Raw genomic sequence first — 25,786 nt, 5'->3', positions numbered from 1 at the left:
ACACTGGAAGGCATTGAAGCATGTAATTTATTCTTCTTTCAGTAATTTGTACAATTTGTTTAGGATACACCAAGAATCAATTAGTTGTTTGGCAACTCTGTTATAGTAATATTTCAGTGAATTTCTCCTTCACATTTTTAGACATGCCATGTGGTATCTGGTTTAAGGTTAGCATATTGAGTGAACATACAAAATGGTGTATGTCAACAAAATGGATAATATCAACTCTGTTATTGCCAGCACTGTTTGTGGTTTAAAAACAACAATTAGTAACGGAGCCAAATGTTCCCTGTCACATTAATATTGGATTAGGTTTAAATGCAACAAAAAACATTTGTTAAATGTTAATATATTTTAAGGAAAATACTTGACGTACTATATGAAATGAGTAATATAAACACAAGGAACAGTGTCATTTCACCAGATGTCAGTGTTTACAGTATTAAATTATGCAAGTAATTATTATCTAATAAATAATTTACTGTTCATTAATTTATTTCTGGGGCAACATGCTGTCGCCTCACAGCAAGATTGTTTGCTGGTTCTAGCCCCGTCTGGGTCATTTGGCATTTTTGTGTGGAGTTTGCATGTTTTCCCCGTATTCACGAGGGTTTCCTCCAGGTGCTCCGATTTCCCCCACAGTCCAAAGACATGCTGTAGGTGAATTGGGTAAGCTAAATTGTCCGTAGTGTACATGTATGTGTGTATGTCCTGGTCCCCCAGGTTGGGGGTTGAGCATTGGGCTAACAACCCACCTCATGAAAAAACTAGATGTTACAACAGTAAGTAATTTATTTCTGACATATGCTATAAACATTGGGTACAATTACTTTTTTTCTTGGAAAAAACACAGGAGACATTTCAGGCACACCAACATTAACAAGATGAAAGCAAGAACAGTGAGCTTCAGTAGAAGAACTTAAAGGGGTGGTCCACTACAATATCATATTTTAAACTTTAGTTGATGTGTAATGTAGCTGTGTGAACATAAACAACATCTCTGAATGTATGACGCTCAAAGTTCAATGCAAAGGGAGCAAAGCCTACACTGTAAAAAATAAATTCGTAAAATTTACGGTAAAAAAACGGCAGCTGTGGTTGCCAGTACTTTACCGTTAAAATACGGTACAAACTGTAAAAGTAATTTCTCACTTTTACGGTAAACTACCGTATTTCATTAATTTATAGAGGTATAATGTCTGTATTTTGAATAACCAACATCTACACATCTTTTGTTACACAGTTAGACACGTTAACACAGCCATGTGCAGGTGCTCATCACAAACAACTTTTCCCACAAGCAAAAAAGTGTATCAGTATATAGTAGGTGCTCAGTGTCATTCATACAGCTACTAAACACAAGTATGGTAACACACATAGAATTAAAGTCATGAAATAAACATTGTTTATCAACATTAGATGTAACATAAATCTCTAATGTACATAACTGATGGGGAAACAACTAAAAAGATCCATAGTAATGTCAACAAAAAGCATAAAAAGTGATGTGCCGTACAGGGAATTCTGGAAAAGTCAATTTACGGATATTCGCCGTATATATTAAGGAAATATACTGTTAACCAGGTTCCGGATTTTTACTGTAGCATTTTTACAGTTATTTACCGTTGAAATCACGGCCATTTTTTACAGTGTACAGCGAATGAATTTGGGGACTACAATAAATACTTCCGGGTTAATGAGATCATAAACGCTTCAGGTTATGCTCATTCACCACACGCACACACCCTGCACAGCAACGGGGCATGGCCAGATGCACTTTAATGTTACAGCAGAGAACGCTAAAATGCCATACAAACGCTGCTATTTCCACAGAGCTTCTTCTGTTTCTGTATTTGGCCTTTCAAAGGACAAAACACAAAAAGAGAAGTGCTTTCAATTGAATTTTAATTATGTTCCAGAAAATTATAATATACAGCTAACCGTTGACAAAGGAAAGCTTTTAGAATCTCTCCCAGTTCAGAGCTGGAATCCAGTGGATTCGGCTCCTCCAACTGACGAAGCTGTGGATTGTGAGCCACAACCTGTAAGTGTTTTTATTTGTTAAAATTGATTTACTGCATAGTTTCAGCGCTAATGGTATGCTGTATCGAGGTCTTAACAAGGATGTAAACAACGGGAAATGCTGTTTGTCATATGAACTACAAATTCATATTTATCCGTCAAACCGCTGTAAACACCCACAATCTTCAGCAGCGTGTGCATTGTCTATATGCAGATGTTTTCTAATGCTATATACATCTCAAAAAACAAACTCCCAAAAGATATGTGATTGTTTCATATTACTTACACAAGCTTATTCCAAATATATGTGAAAGACACTTGTCAGATTTTATCTCAGGCGTGTGCTCTTCAATTTCCGGTCTGATGCTGCTAACAGCTTTTCCGGCAGCTGATGCTGCTAACAGCTTTTCTGATTACACAGCGCTAATGCACGTGCTTGTAGGGGCGTGACGTGGTGATGCAGAGCCAAACCCTCAAATCACAGCACATTATGTCAGCTGATCAATCAGAGCCTCTTGGTGGGCGGGCCTTTCAGAGGAACTTGGAAATATGATAGTCGTTTTCATTTTAGCTTAGTAGCTGTATAATTAAGTAAGATATTTGAAACAATAGCGTTGTTTTCTACAAGGAAAGCATGAGCACACATTGCTTTGCATCTTATAAACACAACCAAACCTTAAAAATACACTGTTGATCACCCCCTCACATTTTTAAACTTTTGGTTAAAAGGATGAGGCTGGAAGGGCATCCAGCACATAAAATATATTCAAGAGTAATTGATGATTCATTTCGCTGTGGTAATAAATCAGGTACTAAGCAAAAGGAAAGTGGGGGAGTGAGTGAATGAGTGGTTAAAAGGATAGTTCACCCAAAAAATGCTATTTCCCATTCTCTGCAATCATTTAATCACCCTTAAGTTGTTCCAAACCTGTAAACCTGAGTTTCTTTCACAAACAGTAGGTATTTTTGTATATTGGTCACCAAATAGTTGATGTTGTGCAGTGAAAAGATTCTTTGAAAAGCATCTGGGTAGGCTACTCATCAACTAACTGGTTACAAACATTCTTCAAAATATCTTCTTGTGTTCAACAGATGAAAGAATCTCTTAAGTTCGGAGGACGTAATGGGTGAGAAAATGATTACAGAAACATTTACTGCGCCTTGATACAATTCTGTCCTGGAAGTGTACAGACAATTCCTTAGCTCTCATGACATGGTTTGTGACATGACTCCTATACCTGGTGCATTTAAATTATTCATTTGTTTTCATTCACTCCTTTAGATGGACTAATGTAGAGATATGCAACTAGGTCTTAGAAGATGCGTTCAAACACAACTTTACTGTTTAGATCAAATGTGTTAAATCACCACTTTGAGGACAATATATCGCCACCTGCTGGTGTAATAATGCAATGATGAACATGGAGAAATTAATTCCCAGACTGCACAGTAAAAATAGTATAATCAAGATGCCATGACAACACAAGTTTGTATGTCACTTTATTTTATCATGTTATTTATTTATTTAATTTTTATCATGTTATTTATTTATTTTATTTTGTACTGATTTAAGAGGATGGTTTAAGTTTAATGTTATGTAAAAATTGAAAATGAAAATTTTAAATTGAAATTAAATGTAAAGTTAATTTGATTTAAATAATTATAATACTACTGCTACAAATAATAATAATAATAATGTCACTAAGGGGGGCGACACAGTGATGCAGTAGGTAGTGCTGTCGCCTCACAGCAAGAAGGTCGCTGGTTCGAGCCTCGGCTGGGTCAGTTGGCGTTTCTGTGTGGAGTTTGCAAGTTCTCCCTGCGTTTGCGTGGGTCTCCTCCGGGTGCTCCGGTTTCCCCCACAGTCCAAAGACATGCAGTACAGGTGAATTGGGTCAAGCTAAATTGTCCATAGTGTATGTATGTGTGCGAATGAGTGTGTATGGGTTTCCCAGTGATGGGTTGCAGCTGGAAGGGCATCCCCTGCGTAAAACAAATGCTGGATAAGTTGGCGGTTAATTCTGCTGTGGCGACCCCAGATTATTAAAGGGATTAAGCCGAAAAGAAAATGAATGAATGAATGTCACTAGGGGCAGTTACATAACCTGTTAAAAACAATAACAATAAAACAATAATCTGTTGAATAATAATACAGTATAGGAGGTTTGGTAACACTTTATAATAACTACACACTACAAGTCAACTATTAAGCATTAGTATATAGTGAATTCATTATCTGTTAAGCATTAACTCTACATTAATAAACGTAAGCAGTTTGTAACTCCAGTTACAAATGCTGTATTATTGACTTGTAAGCACATTTATAATAGGCTAAATAATCGTATTTTCATACTTTGTTTATGATTTATTTTTCATTACTAAATGAAGTATTGCATTATTTACAAACTAGTTGTTTAAAAATAGCTGGTTGTTTTTTAAGATCATCCAGAATGAGTTAGTACAAGATTAATAAACTATTCAAATTAACGTTTGTATATCTTATTATTCAGGCATATACTAATAATTAATTTGTATGTTAATAAATGCTTTATTAACTCAACTTCATCTAGTTTTGTGACCTAATCTAAAGTAAGGACGATGTATGCTTTATAAATCATTTATAAATGACAATTAAAGGCTCACTTATATTCTAAACAGGAAAATAGAATATAAGCGACTTCATTCATTTCTATTCATTTGAAGATGCACAAATGAAACTGCATCAAATAAAAAATAAATCTTTGCAACCTTATCTAAAATAAAATATATATTAATCATTTACTAACTCATTCTAAATTATCTTAAAAGCCTCCAACTACTTTTAAATACAAATGCTTTGTCAATAATGCAATACTTAATTTAGTAATGAAAAATCAAGCAGTTACAAATTATGAAAGTACAATTATTAAGCCCATCATAAATGTGGTTATAAGTCAATAATACAGCATCTGTAGCTGCAGTTACAAACTGCTTACTAACGTTTATAAATGTAGAGTTAATGCTTAAAAGATAATGAATTCACTTTATGCTAATGCTTAATAAATGATTTATAGTGTGTAGTTATTATAAAGTGTTACCAAATTGATAAATGAATGAATGAATAATACAGAAAATTCTTTTTTTAACAATAAAATAAAGTAAAATAAAACTTAAGACTTTCAGGAACATTAAAAAACAGATTTTTACATATGAAAATTAACCAAAATACAGCTTCAGAATTATGAAAGACTGCCTATTCATTATTCTGTCCATTTCAGGCATGGAAAGGGTCGAGCTTTTCCTCCACAAAATTAGAATTAAACTAAAGATTTTCTGGAACATTTAGGCAAAAAAAACCCTCATTGTTAACGGATGAAAATGAATCAATATCTATGTTCAAATTTATGAAAGAATCCCTATTCAATATTCTGTCCATTTCAAGCATGGGAAGGGTGGAGCTTTTCCTCTGCATTTCATTTGGGCGGAAAAAAAAGCATAGACATGTGATAAAGATTGCCATACCTCTGACAATACTCACAATATCTGCCTCATCCTGAAAGACTTGGCAACTGCGACCCTGCAAGCAAGGTAAAAAAAGAGTCCTTATTATTGTTCGTTCAACTAGTTCTGTCCAAGGCTAAATGTATCCTAAAATGTTCATAGGTTTAAGTCTGTTATTGTTTCTGCTGTTAATTAAAGTTTGGAAATGTGAAGAGTGCACCTACCTATTCTGTTACATTCCACACAATTGTGGAGTTCTGTCAGGTACCTGATTAATGTATTGGTTGATTTCAATTACTTATAACAATCCCAAAGAAATATTTACATGATCACTTCATGAATATTTAATCTGACATAAGAATGACTGCTCTACCAATTAAAATGACTATAACACCATGTTTGACTACAGGCCATCATTGATAATTATTTGTTTAGCATTTGTTGTGTTAGCAGTAATACTTTTTTATAACTGAATTTATAAGCTTCATACAAATTATTGGTGTTATATTATCTATTGGTGAAGTATTATCTAAAGAGGCTATGTATCCGATGAATGGACATTTGATTATAATGATTATGTCATGCTTCTTGTAAATATGTTGTTTGTTCTGCTTGAGGGGTCTATTATATCCTCAAGAATATAGTTGATTAAAATTACAGATACTAAGTAAAATATTACTCAGTTAAACAAGTATGCTGGCCAAAGTATACCTGAGTTAATGTTAAAAAAAGTATAGTTTTTAATTGTACATACACTAAGTATTTTAAATGTAACCTATAGCAAAATTTACAAACGGAAGAGATTATTTGTTGGTGAAATAAATAGAATAAATTATTTTGTCAAAAAGACATACAAAGTAATCTAGAAATACAATGGCAAATCTAAAAAACATATCAAATGCATACAACAATAAAAAGATGCAACACAAGGAAAAGACAAAAATACAGCCTTTGATTAGATATTTCATTATTTACACTATCATGGCAAAATGACAAATTTACACCATCATGAGAAAAAGAGAATGTATTCCTGCATGTTATTTGTCATCATTAATGAGCAAGGCACTGACAGCCCTAATTGTTGCTGAATGTATGAGCATATATATATATATATATTTCTCAAATGATGTTTAACAAAGCAAAGAAATGTTCACTATATGTCTGATAATATTTTTAATTCTGGAGAAAGTCTTATTTGTTTTATTTTGACTAGTATAAAAGCAGTTTAAATTTTTTTAAAAGCCATTTTAAAGGTCAAAATTATCAGCCCCTTTAAGCTATACAAACCATTGCTATACAATACAACTTGCCTATTTACCCTATCCTGCCTAGTTAACTTAATTAACCTAGTTAAGCCTTTTAAATGTCACTTTAAGCTGTATAGAAGTGTCTTGAAAAATATCTAGTCAAATAATATGTACTGTCATCATGGCAAAGACAAAATAAATCAGTTATTAGAAATGAGTTATTAAAACTATTATGCTTAGAAATGTGTTGAAAAAATGTTCTCTCCGTTGGGGAAATTGGGGAAAAAAATTTACGTGGGGCTAATAATATATATATATATATATATATATATATATATATATATATATATATATATATATATATATATATATATATATATATATATATATATATATATATATATATATATATATATATATAAACATAATATGTAACAACAGACAAGACTACATTTAGGGTGAACTTTTAAAGCCCAAAAATGCTTTTATGAAAGGTAAACAAAGCTGGAAATTGAGAATGAATGAAAACAAGCATCATTGGATCTAACACGTTAACAATAGATACTTGCAAATTTTAAAGTGCAATAGATGGAAGAAAATATAATGTAAATGTAAAAACGCGACATCCTCAAAACTTTATGAAATTCTGAGTGCACCCAGGTGAGTGGGCTTGACAAACCACCAGCAAAAAAATCCTTCATTTCTGTAACACTTTAACTAACACATGCACCAATTTTTGCACATTTGCTCCAGATACTTTCTTACAATAACTTCATATGAAAAAAAAACTAAATAAAAAATATAAAAAATAGAGTGTGACAAAAAAGTTACAATGTGAGTTACAAACCACCTGTAGAAACACCCTTTTCTCTATTTAAAATAATAATAAAAAAAGTCCCCCTTCCTCACTCTAGCCCTTAGTTCTCTGAGCGCTAACAATTCCTTTGTATAATTAGAACTTATTGTGTGTCGCTGAATGCCTCCTCAATTGTAAGTCACGTTGGACAAAAACATTTGCTAAATGACTAAATGCAAATGTACAAATGTAAAAAAAGTTGAATCAAATGATTTTGCAAGTAATTTTAGAACCTAAAAAATCTTTTATAAGCTAAAACATAACTAAACATGTCATAACCTACTGATCACATATTTAATAACAGTGTGCAAATCCCCTAAAAGTAGTAAAACTGTAAAACTGAAGTATTAAGACTGTAAAACTGAAGTATTCAGACTGTAATTTCTGTGGTCTTCACAAAAAAGCTAAATTTCATTAGATATAAGTAAAATTATTAAAAGGTTGTACTAGTCTGATACTTATTAAATAGTATATATATATATATATATATATATATATATATATATATATATATATATATATATATATATATATATATATATATATATATATATATATATTTATATTCACTGTATATCATTCAGTCTTTAAACATGGACAAGACGTTGGACCTGTCCAGGCTAACAGAAGAAGAGGCCAAGCATGTGTGGGAGGTCATTCAAAGAGACTTTGTCCTCCGGAAGAAGGAAGAGGAAAGACTTGGGTGAGGATTTAATTAATATTTTAAACCTCAGTGTTATCATATAGATGAGTCTGACATCATTTAACACCGGCTAACACTTCTTAATTGAGTAAAATTATTCTGCTAGTGGAGCCAGCCAGCAATAGTGTGGGTGGTTCAGTGTTCATATTTGCATTTCTCAATACATCATAGTTTTGACAGTGACATAAGGTTATGAGAAATGCGACCACGTGTGAAAGGCCAGTGTTGTAAAGACATCATGATGATCATGGTACAGTCACAAGGCCCGATCACACCATTCCACTGGCTGGGAAAACATGATGCCCCAGAGCTCCATTCTCTTCGCACAAGGAGGTCTTCTGTTTGGCTTCTGAATTGTTATTTACTCAAATGTTCTTTTCGATTTGTTGACAAGGACGGTAATATACTGTGTGGTTTGGATTTGAATTCTTGATCAGATCATTTTACAACATCCGTTATGCGCTCTAGTTTTTTTCTGTATCGTGAATATACTGGAAGATTCAGTGTAGGCCTCTGTGACTAACTGAGCTTTTCAAAGCATTCTATTGTTCAGTGTTCCATGACATTAAAGGACTCTTGATATTAAAATTAGCAATATACTGATATTACGTCTGAGTTATAATCTAATAAACTAGCTATTATTGTTTGTTATGGTTATGCGTTGTATAACTTTATGTAATAATTCTTAGTAAGTATAATAATAAAAAAAAAAGAACATTATAGTAGCCTACTGTATGAAGCAAATAAAACGAAACACAAAGTCACATCATTAATGAATTAGCAGCATCTCAACGTCCATATGAAAGCATCTGGCTGTCAGTCTTTGACATGACTGGACTTTGCTTCTCAGAAGAATTGCATGTGTAGTTATCTTTTTAAAGTGAGGTATACTGTAAATCGGCATCATGCATGAATGAATGATATTTTAGCACTTTCACACATAATAATCCATAATCACATTACACAATACTGAAACCGCATGTTAAAATAACACATTGTGAATATTTTTTGAGACACCCAAAACAAAAACAAATCATGTTTTCAGAGGAGCCCATGCCTTATTTAGTGGAGCCGAGGTCCCCATAGGTCCCACATAGTTCGCACTCTGTGACTCAGACTGCTCTGGTGTGCATCTTGCTTGTTCTTTCAGAGTTTCTAGCCACAACTTTGTTGCCAGATAGTTCCCAGATATTTTCAATCATGCTTATAGGGTTCTCCTTAAAAAAAAAAAAAAGGGTGCTATGAGAATTCTTCTTCTTTTAAACTAAAAAGTACGTTCAGTCTACTTTTTATGTATTTTTAAAAATGTAATTTAGCTATTTCTTCAAAATATATTTAAATTTCAACTTAGCTGTACTTGATTTGAAAAAAATAATTTCAATGATTGAAAAGAATAATTACTGTACATGTCCCAAGTATTCTTGGCTAGTGGTTGTTTTTACTCTTTTGATAGAAAACAAATCACAATATTAAACACGATGTTTCAGAGACAAGGCTTGAGGCTAGTCCCAGATTAAATTGCATGTTTGAGCTGTCTTAATGGAAAATAACTTGCAGTTATCTAAAAAAACCCTCAATGACCTTGTTTTGTCTCAGGATGCACACTATTAATGTGCTTCTTTTTATCAATGTTACTTAAATACCCCAGTTTAACTAAGGACTTCCATAATGAGGAAAATAGTTATGCTAAGTACACTTGCAACCAGAGAAATTTTCAGTATACTTCAAATGTGTTAATGATTAGTTATAATAACTCATAACTTTTAGATTATTTAGTATGCTTTTATGTGCTAAATTGGAACATCTTCAAGCACGGATTGTATATTCCTGTGAAAACTTATTACATGCTTGATTAGTGATATTGAGGTGTATTTTATTTCTATTAAATATAAATTTATTAATATTTTCTATAATTTATCTATTATTTCTATGCATTAAAAAATACATTCTGAGTGTCTTCGAAACCCACAAGCAATATATCATAAACTATAGTCCTATACATGAGCTCATTTGTCCTATTTTGACTGCTACACCATCATAAATTGTGAAACTAACTTATTGAAAAAAGCTTTAAGACCAAGCCAAATCATCTGTTGACCATCACATCAATGTGACTTCAACTAATCAGTTTTGGCCAATGTGAACTATTATTTTTCATGAGTCCAACATCCAGTTGTGCAAGAAAACATACAATCAGATGTAAGTGAAGTCATCTTTCGCTACTGTATTATTTTTAAAACATTTTCAAGTAACTTTTATTCTAAATCTTGTTTTCTTGAAACAAAAAATTACTGATAAAAAGGTGTAAAGGACCAAAAGCAGCCCATATTATTAAAATTAATTTGAATAAAAAAAAGTGCTTAAAATGTCACAAAAATGCAGTATTTAACCCTCTACTGCACGGTGTCACCATATGGCAACAGGATACTTATGGTCATTTCCCTGCCACTGTTTCTTAAAGACCAACATTAATTTTTTTTTGTTGGAAAGAGAAGACCTAAGAGTAGCCAATGATGTGCTTTGGTTAAGTCGCATGACATGCTGTGTTTTTCTGTAGCGCAATTTCTGACAGACTGTCGTTTATTGTGAGTAGTTGCTGAAGGCAAATGTAAACGTCAATAAAAACAAAGGATCAAATTATGTCAGATCCACAAAAAAATCTGAAACATCCCCTCCAGTAAGTTATGATGACACATTCACAACAATTTACTTTTTTTTTATCAAATTAGTAAATTTCTTGTAAATCGATCAAATGTATGTCTTACCAAATGGCAACACTGTGCAATAGTGGAACGTGCAATATTGCAATGGGTTAGCTAGCTAGCAAGGTCAGCTGTGATCTTTTAAGTTGTAACAATAACAACATGAATCTAGTAAAATAATATTGATTAATTGTATGTTAATGACATTTGCATTATGGATAAAATCTAGTTTTAATGGCAAAACTACTTTTGAATAGATATGAATACAGGGAACAGTGTATTAGCGAGCACCACCATGTTCTATGGTAAGTGAAAGAAGAAAAGGACAGAACTGGCTCTTCCTGCAGATGAAAGTGAGGATGAGATGGGTTTTAGTGACCATGAGAATGATAAAGACAGTTCAGGTAAGTTAGCTCAGAGGCAGATAAGACAGGCGTAGTATAGTATACAGTATAATATACATAAACATTGTTAGCTAGTAGCAACATTATTCTGATGCATCTGAATATACTAGACTTGTTATTTATTTGTTATAATATTTACTGGAGAAAATATTTATATTCACGGTATGTTATATACATGGTAATATAATATTAGATTTGTTTTTAATAATATTCAGCAAAAAAGAATGGAATAAATGAAAGCTGTTGAAATATGAGTTGTGGTAAAGTGTGTATAAGGTGTCATTTATAAGTTCTGTGTTAAACCTTATAATACTGCAACACCAATTAAATCATTTCAAAAAACAAAATTATTAATTATAAGGAAATATTTAAATTTGAAATTTCTCAGTTAGATCCACTGTTGGACGTTGTTGCCATATGGCAACGTTTCATGAAGTACCTCTGGAAAACATCCACACACACTCATTCACACTCATACACTACAGACAATTTTCTCTTCTTTGGTTTTAGGTTTTGGAAAGGGAAAACAATTCCACCACCCCATCCAAACTTTTAGGATACCGGGTATCAGATTTGCACAATCCACATGCACAATGCTTTGGCTTATTTCCCTCGCTCAAAAGATTGACAGACCTCCTGCACGTAGCTACAGTTGCTAAGCCTCGATTGGTGTGTGGTGGTTTTCGGGTGTGGCTTAGTGAAGGGTTAATTCTCCAAAACTGTTTGCCAAGCTTATGATTAAATGTAATAGTTGTCTCTTAAATTTTCTTGTGTGTGTGTGTGTGTGTGTGTGTGTGTGTGTGTGTGTGTGTGTGTGTGTGTGTGTGTGTGTGTGTGTGTGTGTGTGTGTGTGTGTGTGAGTGTGTGTGTGTGTGTGTGCGTGTGTGCGTGTGTGTGTGTGTGTGTGTGTGTGTGTGTGTGTGTGTGTGTGTGTGTGTGTGTGAATTTGAACGTGAGAGTGTATGAGGGTTTCCCTGTACTGGGTTGCAGCTGGAAGGGGAACCACTGTGTAAAACTTTTGCCAGAATAGTTGGTGGTTCATTCTGTTGTGGTGACCCCTGATTAATAAGGGACTACGCCAAAGGAAAATGAATGAATGAATAATATCCATGAATACTCGAAGGGAACGAGATCACGACACCAATCTTCTTTATACCTGTTTCTGGAGGTTACGATCAGATGATATCCTGTCAATCATGGTATATGTAAGAATCAATTATCTGCATGTTACACAATATCATCCTCTAAATAATGCCAAGGCCGATCACAGGTTTTTTGATGTAATTTCCAATTTATTAACCCAAAATGACAGCAACAACTTTGTTTACCCACATTTTCAAAGAGGTTGAAAGTATGAGATTTCAGACACAGCCATTTTCTTTGATTTCGAGCCATTCTCTTTTGCATAGATTGTCACTGATCGATGTAGGCTCACCAAAATGGCTAACTGTAAATCATCTTCCACTGGCAATAATGCACTTAGATCTTTAAAATAGAGCTCTATGTATTTGAAAGAAGGTTGTAGATTTTTGTAGTCTCTGACTCTTTGTATTATACTGCAGGGAGCTTAAAACTAAGATTGAGAAGGAGGAAGCTAAGAGGGAACTCCTGGGATCTCAATCAAACCTGAGTGACTCACACTGCATCCGCTGCCTGCAGCCCTTTAAGTTCCTGGTGAACAGCAGACGGCAGTGTGTGGACTGCAAACTCTTCACCTGCAAGACCTGCAGCCGCTACAACAAGAACGAGCACGGCTGGGTGTGCGACCCCTGCCGCATGTCCAGGTCAAGAACGATTACATAACATTACAGAAATTGCCCATGCACATTCCATTTAGTTTGAAGGTGATGCCTTGTTTTGATTTCTACAATTGTTCCCCATAAAATAATGGTTTGGAATTTATATCTTATTATTTTTATTATTATTCATTTAGTTTTGTTATACTTATTAATAAATGTGATTTCATTCTGTTAAGGGAGTAATATACCAATTCTCTCTACTAAAGTACAAATGAAATCAAAACTAACCATATGATTTTGTAAGCTCACATTGCTAGCTTTGGGTTAACAGTTCTTCTGTGTGTCAATAATGATCAACTATTAATTTAATAGTTTTAGTATTAATTAAAAAATATTTTTTATTTGCTGCTTCTTAATAGTATAGTAGTTATTAAATTCATGTATGGGATATGATTAAAAGTGCTTTATGTAAAATTTTGACTCTTCTAAAGCATTAAAATACCATGTTTGCAGTTATTTAAGAAACATGCCAAGTTAAAATACTTGTTTATTTAAACAATGCTGAAGTCAATTCTGCTTTGAAAATGTGTTTTCTGTGCTGGAACGCTATCTTTTTTTTAAACCTGGCCAATGCCAGTTTAGCCAATTATATTTCAGCATGGGGTTGCCTTCTTGGAAAATCACTTATTTCATTCATTCACTCAGAAAGGCTCTCAAAGCAATGCCACCTGTTGTGGACAGTAGCAGACTATGAAATGACACGCAGAGTTCCACATGAGGTTATCATTTAGCAAATAATCAAAATTTTACCAACGTAAACATTTGGTGAGCAAGTTACATTGTAACCCTGTGTCCTAACTACATGCCACGTGATGAGATTTGCAGTTATAAGCAGTTTGGCTGTTTGCACCAGACGAAACACCACAGAAATTTATATACAGCCATTCAGAAGCACAGAAAATCCTCTCACTCACGAAATGGTAAGGTTTATAATGTAATTAATACATATTAACCCTCTTTAACATTATTAAATGTAGATGCTGAATCACTGTTTTGTGTTGGTTTGTCACAGTTCTAAAGTTCAATTTCAAACGGTGAGGTGAACTATCTGCTGCTGCTTTCAGTAGTATGGTAATAAATGTCACATAAAATGGCATTCAAACTCACATTATTAGCATTTAACACTGAAGAAAGCACATGAGGTGTACCTGAGGTGATCATGTCATCAAGTTTTCTGTTGTTCAGCTGCAAGAATTAGAATTAAGCCGTTTCTAATATATCAATTCGAGGAGTTGGTTAAAAAAAAATGTTTGTATGTAAAATATTCCTTCTATCGCATGCCGTTGGTTTTATTTAGATAACGATTTAAAACAGCCTTTAGGCTCGATCCTCAGACTCGCTCCTTGGTCCTCAATCTGGCAACCTAAGCTTCCGTATGTTTTGATTTAGGAATGCAATACCTAGTTCAACCACTGGGTGTCAAACTTACACACTGCACCTTTAAGGGATCTAAACTATTGTATAGTGACTATATATACTATAGTCATGCAGAGTAAACCATTAATATGTGCTTATAATTACTATGAAACAGCCAATATACTTGTACTGTAATATGCATGTTAATAAGTAACTTAATAATGCATGTTAATTAGAAACTTCATAATGATAACTGGTCCTCAAACTGAAGTTTTAGTGCATGGTGTAAATTAGCATAGGGTTCATTATTTAATCACCTTCCACTTGTTTTAAACCTGTTTGAGTTTCTTTCTTCTGATGAACACAAGAGGATATTCGGAAGAATGTTGGAAACTAGTAACCACTGACTTCTGTAGTATTTGTTTTCCCTATGATGGATGTCAGTGGTAACCATTTTCCAACATTTTAAAAAACAAATTTCTTTTGGGTTAAACAGAAAAATAAAACTCATAAAGATTTGGAACCACTTGAGGAAGAAAAAATTGTAAGTAAGTGTAATTTTTTTGGGGTGAACTGTTCATTTAATTGGCCTGTATTTAAAATATTTAATGTCTATTTTTTTTTGCAGAGTACTGAAAATTGGAACTTTAGGATGGTACCACGACAACGTCCACTCTCGCTTCAAGCGTTTTGGCAGTGCAAAAGTGATGCGGTCTCTGTACAAGAGATTAAATGAAGAGGGTGAGTGCTATTAAAAGCCTCTTGATAGCCTTTATTGTGTCCACTTTGAGGCTGTCACCTCATCATTCTGGTTCCATATCACTTGTCATTTTAAGCAGTTACGCAACCAAGTGGGTGTAAAGTAAGAGATAATATACAGTAAATTTGTAATTTTTACAAAATAAACCCTGGCTTGGTGATTAGAGTTAAGAATCGAGGGGTTATATCACCATGAATGATTTTATTTTGTGATAATGACAGACAGACTACATACATTATCCTGCTTAAAATTACTCACAAAATAAATTTGTACAGTCTACATTATGACTAAAAGTTATGAATTATGTCATAATTATAAAATAAAATTCAAAATTATTAATGTCATAATTTTACAAAATTGTGTATTTTTATTTTTATTTAATTTGATTGTTTTATTTTATATTATTTTATTTTATTTCATTTTGCTGAAAGAATAAATTTATACATTATTATCTCCAATGTTCCAATAGAAAAAATATTACAGCACATTTTGTTATTAAATGTGAAATAAAACAAACCATACTCTCATCATCTCAACAAGAATATGACATATAGTAAATAATACATAGCTGAAGTTTATATGCACTGTCTTTAAAATGAAGCAATGGTTATTATTACAGTATGTTTTTGTTTATTTAGTTACCAAGAGCATTTGTTTATCATCTTTTGAATTCAAAGCACTCTGTCCACAGGCTGAGGCCATATCTGGGTCACATGATGTGTCTGGGCCTTTGTAGAGTTTACTGATGTTATTTATAGCTTTGCACGACAAGACATGTTAAACAGAAGAATGAGAACCTGTGTCTGAATGCACATTAAATGGAGGTGTACAGTAGTTTATCTACTCCAAATTTTAACCTGAATTTGTTTGGTTTATAGTTGTAAAACTGTAAAAGTTGTTAATTGTCCATGTTCACAAATATGTACTTCGGTGGGAAAAAAAGGGTTTGCCTCACTTTTTTGCATCACACTTTAATGTTTTAGGTCATCAAAAAAATGTAAATATTAGTCAAAGATAACACAAGTAAACATGTCATGCATTGGAATTGAAGGTTTTTATTATTAAGGGAAAACAAAATACAAAACTACATAGGACTGTGTGAAAGGTTTTGCCCCCTTGTTAAAACATAACTTAACTCTGGATTATCACACCTGGTTTTAATTTCTCTAGCCACACCCACATCTGTTCAGAATCAAGAAATCACTTAAATATGACCTGCCTGACAAAGTTACATAGACCTCAAAAGATAGATATCATGCAGGGATCCAAAGAAATTAAAAAATAAATGGGAAAAAAATAATTAAGATCCAGTCCAGTCTGGAAAAAAGTTATAAAGCCATGTCTTTGGGAATGCAGTGACCCACAGTGAGAGCCATCATCTACAAATGACAAAAACTTTGAACTGTGGAGAACCTTCCATGTGGCCAGCTGAGTAAAATTACCCCAGGAGCACAAAAACATCCCATCTAACAGGTCACAAAAGACCCCACAACAACATCCAAAGAACTGCAGGTCTCACTTACTGTACCTCAGTTAAGGTGGGTGTTTATGACTCCACCATAAGAAAAAGACTGGGCAAAAATGATTTGCATGGCTGAGATCCAACATGAAAACCACTGGCAAGCAAAAAGAACATAAAACAGCTTGATGATCTCCAAGAATTTGGGGAAAATACTCTGTGGACTGACCAGACAAAATTTGAAATTATGTATTTAAAAGTATGTATTCCCATTATGTGTGGTGTAAAATTAATACTGTATTTTAGAGAAAGAACATCATACCAACAGTAAAATGTGGTGGTGGTAGTGTAATGGACTAGGCTATTTTACTGCTTCAGAACCTGAAAGACTTGCTGTGATAAATGAAACCATGAATTCTACTTTGTACCAAAGGAGAATGTCTGGCCATCTGAATGTCCTGACATCAAGCTGAATCGACCTTGAGTTCTCCAGCACGACAATGATCCAAAACACACTAGCAAGTCCACTTCTGAACGGGCTGAAGAAAATCAAAATAGAGACTTTGGAGTGGCCTAGTCTAAGTCCTGACCTCAATCCAACTGAGATGCTGTGGCATGACTTTTATGCTTGAAAACCCTCCAATGTGGCTCAATTACAACAATTTTGCAAAGATGAGTGAGCCAATATTCCTTCGCACCCCTTTTACAGACTCATTGTAAGTTATTAAAAATGGTTAATTGCAGTTGTTGCTTCTAAGGGTGGCTCAACCAGTTATTAGGTTTGGGAGGTAAACATTTTTTTCCCTATAATGATAAAAACCTTCATTTTAGAACTGCATTATGTGCTTACTTGGGTTATCTTTGACTAATATTTAAATTTGTTTAATGATCTGAAACATAAAAGCGTGACAAACATGCAAAACAATAAGAAATCAGTAAGGTGCCAAACACTTTTTCACACCACTGTGTGTATATTTAGTATACTTTTATCTTTAATTTCGTTGTGGTGTATATAAAAAAATCTTCATATTTCTGTCTGAGTGCCTCAAATAAATATGCAAAAAATTACATGGTTTCCCTGCATGTCATTTTCTTATGAATAATATTATTTGTTTCCACAGGGCATCGTGATGATGACACACAGAGCATGCCTGATGTGCGCAGTGAGTACACAACCATATTCATTGTGTCGTCAAGCAAACGACTGAAGGAAGTTGGTCAAGCATTGAGATATATTGGTAATATGAGATCTATTTTGACATGTCACCACTGTAATATTAGTGTTGTATCCACAGATGTTTATAATGGTCATGATGAAGAACATATGGATGCATCTGAAGCTCAACGTTATAAGCAGGTTGAAATAAAGCATGATTTAAAAAAAAAAATATTTCATTTCACTGCAAAGTTTATGCATGCATGTACATATTATTTGTTTGTTAGTTTGTTGCATGTGGCCAATATCCTACTGAAGCCTCAATGCCATTATAACATATATCATAATTAGATGAGACCATAATTCATCTGATTAAATGAAGTCATAATTATGATTCTAAATGTGCAATTAATGACATATTAAGGCATATTTGTAAAAGTTAATCTCTATTATTTCCATGATAAGTGGAGCTAACCATTAAAAAACAAACATAGAGAAAGATTAATAAATGTACATATAAATTAGACACATTAATATAATATGTATATTCAAGCACTATTTTTATTGTTAAATTATAATCTTTCAAACTATGGCTCTTACCCTTTTTTATTTGTCATTTAATGTAAATGTAAAATAAATTGAATGATAATTTAGAATTTATCATATGATTTTTCCTTAATAAAGCATCATTTAAACTTTCTAACACTTTTTAAATACTTTTCCTACAATGTCATTGAATTTATCAACATTTTAGAGTGTGCAATTAAAACAAACCTCTCCTAAGTCTATTAAATATTTCTAGGTCTATAGTATCGTATACAGTATGAAGGAAATATGTTGTTTCTCTTAGATGCGAAAGACCAAGCGTCTTCTCTCTGTCCACCCCATGGATCTGGAGATGGACGACTATGCTGTTCACTCTCGCAGACAGTCTGTCCAGGTATGAGAAGGCTCATTTTATTATTTATAGTCACAATTTAAACGAGGAGTCAGGAATTCTAAAAAATAAATCTGTCTTCTCCAGTACATCCATGATGATAGAGGTCAGCGGAATGATCTGGAATACAACTCTGATATCTACCATCAGCATCAGCAACGCATGAACCGCAGGAAAAGTCTTGACAGGTTCTCACGGCCAGGTGAAGAAGCAAATACACATTCTCTCATTTCTTTGTTTCTTTGTTTCTTTGTTTCTTTCTTTCTTTCTTTCTTTCTTTCTTTCTTTCTTTCTTTCTTTCTTAGAACAAATTTGTTTACAAAGAACACATTTATTGTGAGAGTGAAGTATAAAAAAGAATGGAAAGCACAATGTACACTTAACAATTTTCTTGTGGGAAGAGCAATTTTTGCCATTTCGAAATCTTATAAATATAAAAAATATAGGGGAAATCACTGATTTTCTTGAAATGTTCAAACCTAAAGTGGAGTCACTGTGGAATATGTCATTTGTAAACAAACAAGTTTGTTTGTTTATTAACAAACAGAATTTCTTTGATGACAGTTGGTGTGTGGAAAATGATTTTGCTGTGAGAGGAGAATTTGGAGAATTATGTTTTAAGTGGTTATTTGTAAACTTAATTATTTGTCAAAACAATTTTAATCCTTTAACTGCCTGCTCTACCAAATGGTTGACTATGATTTAATAGTTTTTAAAAATGACTGTTAAAGTTCTATAAAGAATAACTGTTTTAAATAATGGTTTACACTTCACAGCATTGTTGATTTATAAAAAAAACCCCAAACAAATATAATCATGTTACACTACTACATCTGATTTTGGTTTTATTTTAAACAACAACAATAAAAAAACATGATAAATGATAATCTGAAATATATTATGGCAAACTTAAAAAAAAAGATACTTTAGTATTAAAAAATTTTTTATTTTGAATATTTAAAAAAAAATTATTGGTCTTACACTTCATATTTGAACAAAGTATCTTCGACTTATATATATTGTATCCAAGCATTAGAAAAAAAAGAGTTAAGAGTTTTACAAAAATGTGCAATTTTGGCAATGCTTGTGAATTTTGTGCCTGGAGTTTTGAAAATTGACATCAGGGTTCTGAAATTTGTGGCAAAACAATTGTAAAACACTGTAATTCCGATACTTTTACCTCAAACCGACATATCAACCATTTGATATTTTAGAAATTATGGGTTGAAAAAAAAATCATTGAGTGTGTTAACTAGCGACATGAGGAGTTAAAAAATGCATTAAAAAAAAAATTTCTTCGTGGGGTAGTTAAAGGGTTAAAGAATTTTCTTTTCTTTTTCTTTCTTAACCTATTTCACAGATGCAAACAAATTCACGCTGATGCATGCTGCAGGATGGTGTAAAAATCTAAATCATAAAACTTCCTAGCAGTGTTGTTATTATTATGCAGTATAACAGTAATATTATGTTTTCAAGTAATTTGGATGCCAATGAACTAAGATTTTATACATATTGTACATGGTTACATTACAGCACATTAGTGACCTAATGCAGGTTTTGGTTATATATTGAGACAGAAAGTTATTTGTACAATTCTTAAGCTATTTTATTAGAATTTCTTAAATAAACAATCATTATTTTATAATAGCATAATACAGCTCTTGAAGAAATTACGATAGCATTTGATGAAAATTATCATTTAGAGAATTTGTTTGAAAAACAATTGCCAATAAAACAAATCAGTTTTAAGAGTACAAATATTTTTATATACAGTTGAGGTCAGAATTATTAGCCCCCCTTTGAATTTTTTTCTTTTTTTAAACGTTTGCCAAACAATTTTTAACAGAGCAAGGACATTTTCACAGTGTGTCTGATAATATATTTTTTCTTCTGGAGTAATTCTTATTTGTTTTATTTTGGCTAGAATAAAATAAGTTTTTAATAATAATAAAATAAAATAAAAAACATTTTAAGGTCAAAATTATTAGCCCCTTTAAGCTATTGTTTTCTGATAGTCTACAGAACAAACCATCGTTATACAATAACTTGCCTAATCACCCTAACCTGACTAGTTAACCTTATAAACCTAGTTAAGCCTTTAAATGTCACTTTAAGCTGTATAGAAGTGTCTTGAAAAATATCTAGTACAATATTACTTTCTTTCAACACATTATTAAACATAATAATTTTAATACCTAATTTCTAATAGCAAACTTATTTGGTCTCTGTCATGATGTGAAAAAGTGCAATTTATAAGGCCTAACTAGGTTAATTAACTAGGTTAAATAGTCAAGTCACTGGACAACAGTGGTTTGTTCTGTAACCAATAAAAAAAAAACTAAATTCTTAAGAGGACTAATAACATTAATACAATATTCAGGTATAAATAATTCCAGACTAACAAAAAGAAACAAGACATTCTCCAGAATAAAATATAATAGGAAATATTGTGGAAAAATGTCAGTTGAGTTCGTCTACTGTATACTTTAATTTAAAACTAATGAACTATAAAAACTTTGAAGTGGGTTCTTCATTTTTTTTCCAAATATGTAAGCTGTCATGATTCCAGGATTATGGACTTTAAGTTTCATTTGAACAGTCAAGAGAGATCTTGATTTTAGTATTAAGAAACTCATTTGTTTCCTTCTTGGTTTTTTTAGATGATGGCCTATACTCTGAGAACAGAATGGTACGTGCTCGCTCGCTCTCTAAAATCAACTCCTCAATGGCTCCGCGTCAGATCTACCTGGACACTTCAGAGGAAGAGGATATGTACCGTTACCCTGTTTACCAGCTTCCTCCTCGACGCCGCAGTCGAGCTTCATCTCAGGAGAACATTCAACAGGGAGCACCACCGGTATGATCACTGATTAAGATGCTTTATCAGCATGATGTGAAAATATACTTAAAGGGAAAGTTTACCCAAAAATGAAATTGGACTAACTGTTTTGTCATGCTTTTGGGTTTCAAAAAGCATGTGTTTCAAAAAATATATTTTGAAGAAAGCTGAAAACCATTGACTTCCATAGTAGGAAAAACAAATACCATGGAAGTCAATGATTACAGGTTTCTATCTTTGATCGAAATGTTTTCTTTAGTGTTTAACAAAAGAAAGAAAGTTAAATAGTTAACTAGTTAACTATTTTAACTAAATAAATAAAACAAGTGAAGGGTGAGTAAATGATGATAGAATTAAAATTTTGGGGTGAACTATCACTTTAAAGAGATAGTTCACTCAAAAATAAAAATGTCCTCTGCATTTACTCACACTCAAGTGGTTCTGAACTTTGGTGAATTTCTTTCTTCTGTTGAGCACAAAACAAGATATTCTGAAGAATGTTGAAAAAAAAGCAGCTATAGACATCCATAATAGGAAAAAAAAATACTATGGATGTCAGTAGCTGTTTTCCCCAACATTCTTCAGTGTCAAGAAAGTGAAACAGGTTTGGAACAAGAGGAGGAAGAGTAAACAATGACAGAATTAAAATTTTTGAGTGAACTATTTCTTAAAAAAAAGCATAATTATGTTGAGCTGAAACTTAGCACTTTTCATCATCATGGAATAGCAAAATGTTCAGTCACCCATGTAGATGTACAAATGTAAATGAAGGAAGTGTTCAACAATAGGGAGATGTTAGGTAAGAGATAGGGAAAATGCTAACCATTAGCATAATAGCTTGCAAAACACAGCCTGCCATTCAAAGCCATACCTCCTGAAATCACAAACACGCACCGTCAAGATGACAGTAGTGAACCCACAGTCGGAAGTGTAGCATGCATTTGTTCCAATGTTTTTGTGCAGTGACACTACTTTACAATTTACTATACATTAAACGGCTACTACGTTTCATGAAAGACGAAGTTAAGATTATGTTCTTTTATCCCACATGCTATGAGGATAAACAAGAGCCGAAAAAGAAACTAAGACCTTGAATATGGTGAGGATGAATGAACGACAGCTTCTTAAAGTACCTGAGAGACTTCCCCTTTTTTCCAAGTAGTGTTTTATCTGCTAATTTAAGCTGTTTTTTTAAAAGATAAATATAATGTGTAAAACTATACATTATTTATATTACTTCATGTTACCTTTACGTCTTATAAGCTTTTTATATTAATGGGCAATGCACAGATATTGATGTTTCAAAATGTTTTTACACTACATTATTTGAATCTAACAAGCTAAGTTTACAATGTTTGCAATGTTAACATTGTTATACTTTAAATTCCAAACATCAGAAGTGACAACAGATTAAGATTTAATCAATGTCAGTTTTAATGCTATTGATTAATGCACTTACTTGACAGATTTCATTAATTCATATTCCTTCTGCTTTAGTCTCTGGTTTATCAGAGGTTACCACAGTTAAATGAACCACCACTTACTTGACAGATTTATGTCTTTTTAATTTGAGGTGGTTTGTGTAATGTATTTTATGTTTGGTAAAATAATTTCTAATTGCATCTTAAGTAATTTTCAACTAATTACACTTTCGAAGTTTTTGCAAAAAAATCCACAAGTGGATTTAGCTGGTTTAGACGCAAAAGAAAATCTACCTTTTTAAAAACCAGAGAATCGACTAAAGTAACATTTTTGAAAAATATATATTTTATTTACTAGCTAATAACCTTTTCATTATCTATCAAATGAAACTTCTGAACCTAATCAGAGGAGCTCATTTACAAAAAAAGAGGTCTGATGGATTTTAGAGAGTTTTGCATCTGAACTCTTCATATATATATATATATATATATATATATATATATATATATATATATATATATATATATATATATATATATATATATAAAAATACATTTAGATCATTTACTTTAATCATTACTATTGAAATGTGAAGAGACTTTCAATTACAAAAAAATGTAGAACAAAGACAATCACCTACTGCACCTTTAAAGAGCACTGTCGACACTATATGAGAAGTGATCATCAGGGCACGTTGATTAGAACACACGAGTCAGAGTTTGCAGTTGGTGGGTGTAAATGCAACGTAATATTAGAAAGCTCTTTCATCATCCATGTACAGCAACGTTCATAAGACATTTCAAAGTCCTAAAAAAATTGTCAAAAATTCAAAGGACATCAGCTATAATCAAATGACAAAATCTCCAGTGTCTTCTCTTCCACATCAGAAAAATGTTATTGGAGCTTCATATAATTACAGTTGACCATTGAAGTCTCATGAAATGTTTATACAATGCTTTTGGTTTTGTCCTTTTCTGCACTTTGAACATCTCAAGGCCATTGTTGAATATGGAGGATGAGGGAGCTCTCTGATTTCATTTAAAATATTTTAATTTGCGTTCCAAAAATGAACTAGAATGATATGGAGTAATTCATAACAGAATTGAAATGTTTGAGGGGGATTAACTTTTTTCTTTGACCTGTTACTGTGAGGTAGATCAATGAACTGAGCAAGAGAATGTCTGCCATTGAGAGTCTATTAAATCGACTGGAAGAGAAAATTACTGTGCCTTCTGATCAGGTATATGTAAAGTCTCAAAACAGAAAGCAACACTTCTTATTGTTTAAAAAATGTAGGTGCTTCACATACGTCTTTTCTATGTTTATAGCCTGCTCAGCCCCCAGCAGGGCACATGGAGGAGGAGAAGCTAAGGAGAAAACTAGACGAGCTGATGAGTGACAAAGGACTTTCTTCTGACGAGGAAGACCCGAAGAGACCTCCTCAATCCAAAAGGTCCACTGTGAGGGGGGACCAGACAGCAATGACCCTTGCATCCCAAGAACCCTTGAGCTCCTCCAGTGACGAGATGCCCACTGAAGCACAAAAGGTGAGCACACAAAGAAATCTGTTGGAGATGCGGTTTTACTGATAAACCTCTTGAAAAAAAAGTTTTTTGATTATTAGTTTTTTGCAGAGCAATTCATGCAGATTCAGGTGTCTCATCGTGCTAGTGAAATATCAGTTGGTCTTGAAAGTTACACATCTTTTCACGGGCTTTTGATAATATCGAGATCAGCCAGATCAAATTCTTCATTTAAAGGGTTGTTTACTCCAAAATCAAAATTCTAGCATCATTTACTCACAATAATGTCTTTCCAAACCCATAAGACTCTGTCCTCTGATAGGATTTTGGAGCTATAATGGCAGAAAACAGAGAGTAAACCATTTGTCTCCAGTAAACTTATTATTATTATTTTATTTTTATTTAATTTTTAATTTTATAATTTTTTTATTTAATTTTATATTACTTTTCATAGTGCTCAACTTAGTCTAAATTTAAGCATTAAAATCAAAGGCAGACATAAACAAGAACACATAAAATCATACCTTTTTTGAATTGCAAATAAGGGGACACTCTCAAGAAATAAATGCTCAAAAGCTACCACTGGGGCAGGCAGACCCTTTCAAATTTACTTAAGTTCAATTAATTTGTACAGCACTTTTCACAATAGTTGTTGCTCCAATGCAGCTTTACACAAGGCATGTTATTACATTACAATTAAAATCAGAAAAAGTTATGGTGTGTGTTGGGTGTAAAGCAAACAGTTGAAGTCAGACTTATTAGCCCCTCTTTGAATTTTTGTTCTTTTTTAAATATTTCCCAAATGATGTTTAACAGAGCAAGGAAATTATCACAGTATGTCTGATAATATTTTTTCTTCTGGAGAAAGTCTTATTTGTTTTATATCGGCAAGAATAAAAGCAGTTTTTAATTTTTTATGAACCATTTTAAGGTCAAAATTATTATCCCCTTTAAGCGAAATTTTTTTTTTCAATAGTCTACAGAACAAATCATTATACAATTACTTGCCTAACTACCCTAACCTGCCTAGTTAACTTAATTAACCTAGTTAACCCTTTAAATGTCACTTTAAGCTGTATAGAAGTGTCTTGAAAACTATCTAGTAAAATATTATTTGCTGT

General features: G+C 32.7%; 1 protein-coding gene across 3 annotated transcripts in view; it reads left to right on the top strand.

Moving 5' to 3' along the window:
- Positions 1 to 5,516: 5,516 nt before the first annotated feature.
- The window catches only part of mlpha (melanophilin a), a 37,534-nt gene continuing 17,264 nt past the window's right edge, over positions 5,517 to 25,786 (top strand). For all 3 annotated transcript variants that reach the window (XM_056459705.1, XM_056459706.1, XM_056459707.1), the window contains exons 1-11: positions 5,517 to 5,589; positions 8,190 to 8,308; positions 12,977 to 13,198; positions 15,198 to 15,310; positions 17,910 to 17,951; positions 18,084 to 18,145; positions 18,795 to 18,884; positions 18,969 to 19,083; positions 21,542 to 21,738; positions 24,299 to 24,382; positions 24,471 to 24,689. In XM_056459705.1, coding sequence (XP_056315680.1) covers positions 8,199 to 8,308; positions 12,977 to 13,198; positions 15,198 to 15,310; positions 17,910 to 17,951; positions 18,084 to 18,145; positions 18,795 to 18,884; positions 18,969 to 19,083; positions 21,542 to 21,738; positions 24,299 to 24,382; positions 24,471 to 24,689 — 1,254 coding nt within the window. In that variant the 5' untranslated portion in view covers positions 5,517 to 5,589; positions 8,190 to 8,198. The remainder of the gene's footprint in view (positions 5,590 to 8,189; positions 8,309 to 12,976; positions 13,199 to 15,197; positions 15,311 to 17,909; positions 17,952 to 18,083; positions 18,146 to 18,794; positions 18,885 to 18,968; positions 19,084 to 21,541; positions 21,739 to 24,298; positions 24,383 to 24,470; positions 24,690 to 25,786) is intronic.

This window comes from Danio aesculapii, chromosome 6 (genome assembly GCF_903798145.1).
Source record: "Danio aesculapii chromosome 6, fDanAes4.1, whole genome shotgun sequence".
Lineage (NCBI taxonomy): Eukaryota > Metazoa > Chordata > Actinopteri > Cypriniformes > Danionidae > Danio > Danio aesculapii.
The sequence above is the reverse complement of the archived record's forward strand: the minus strand, read 5'-3'. Positions and strand labels throughout refer to the sequence as shown.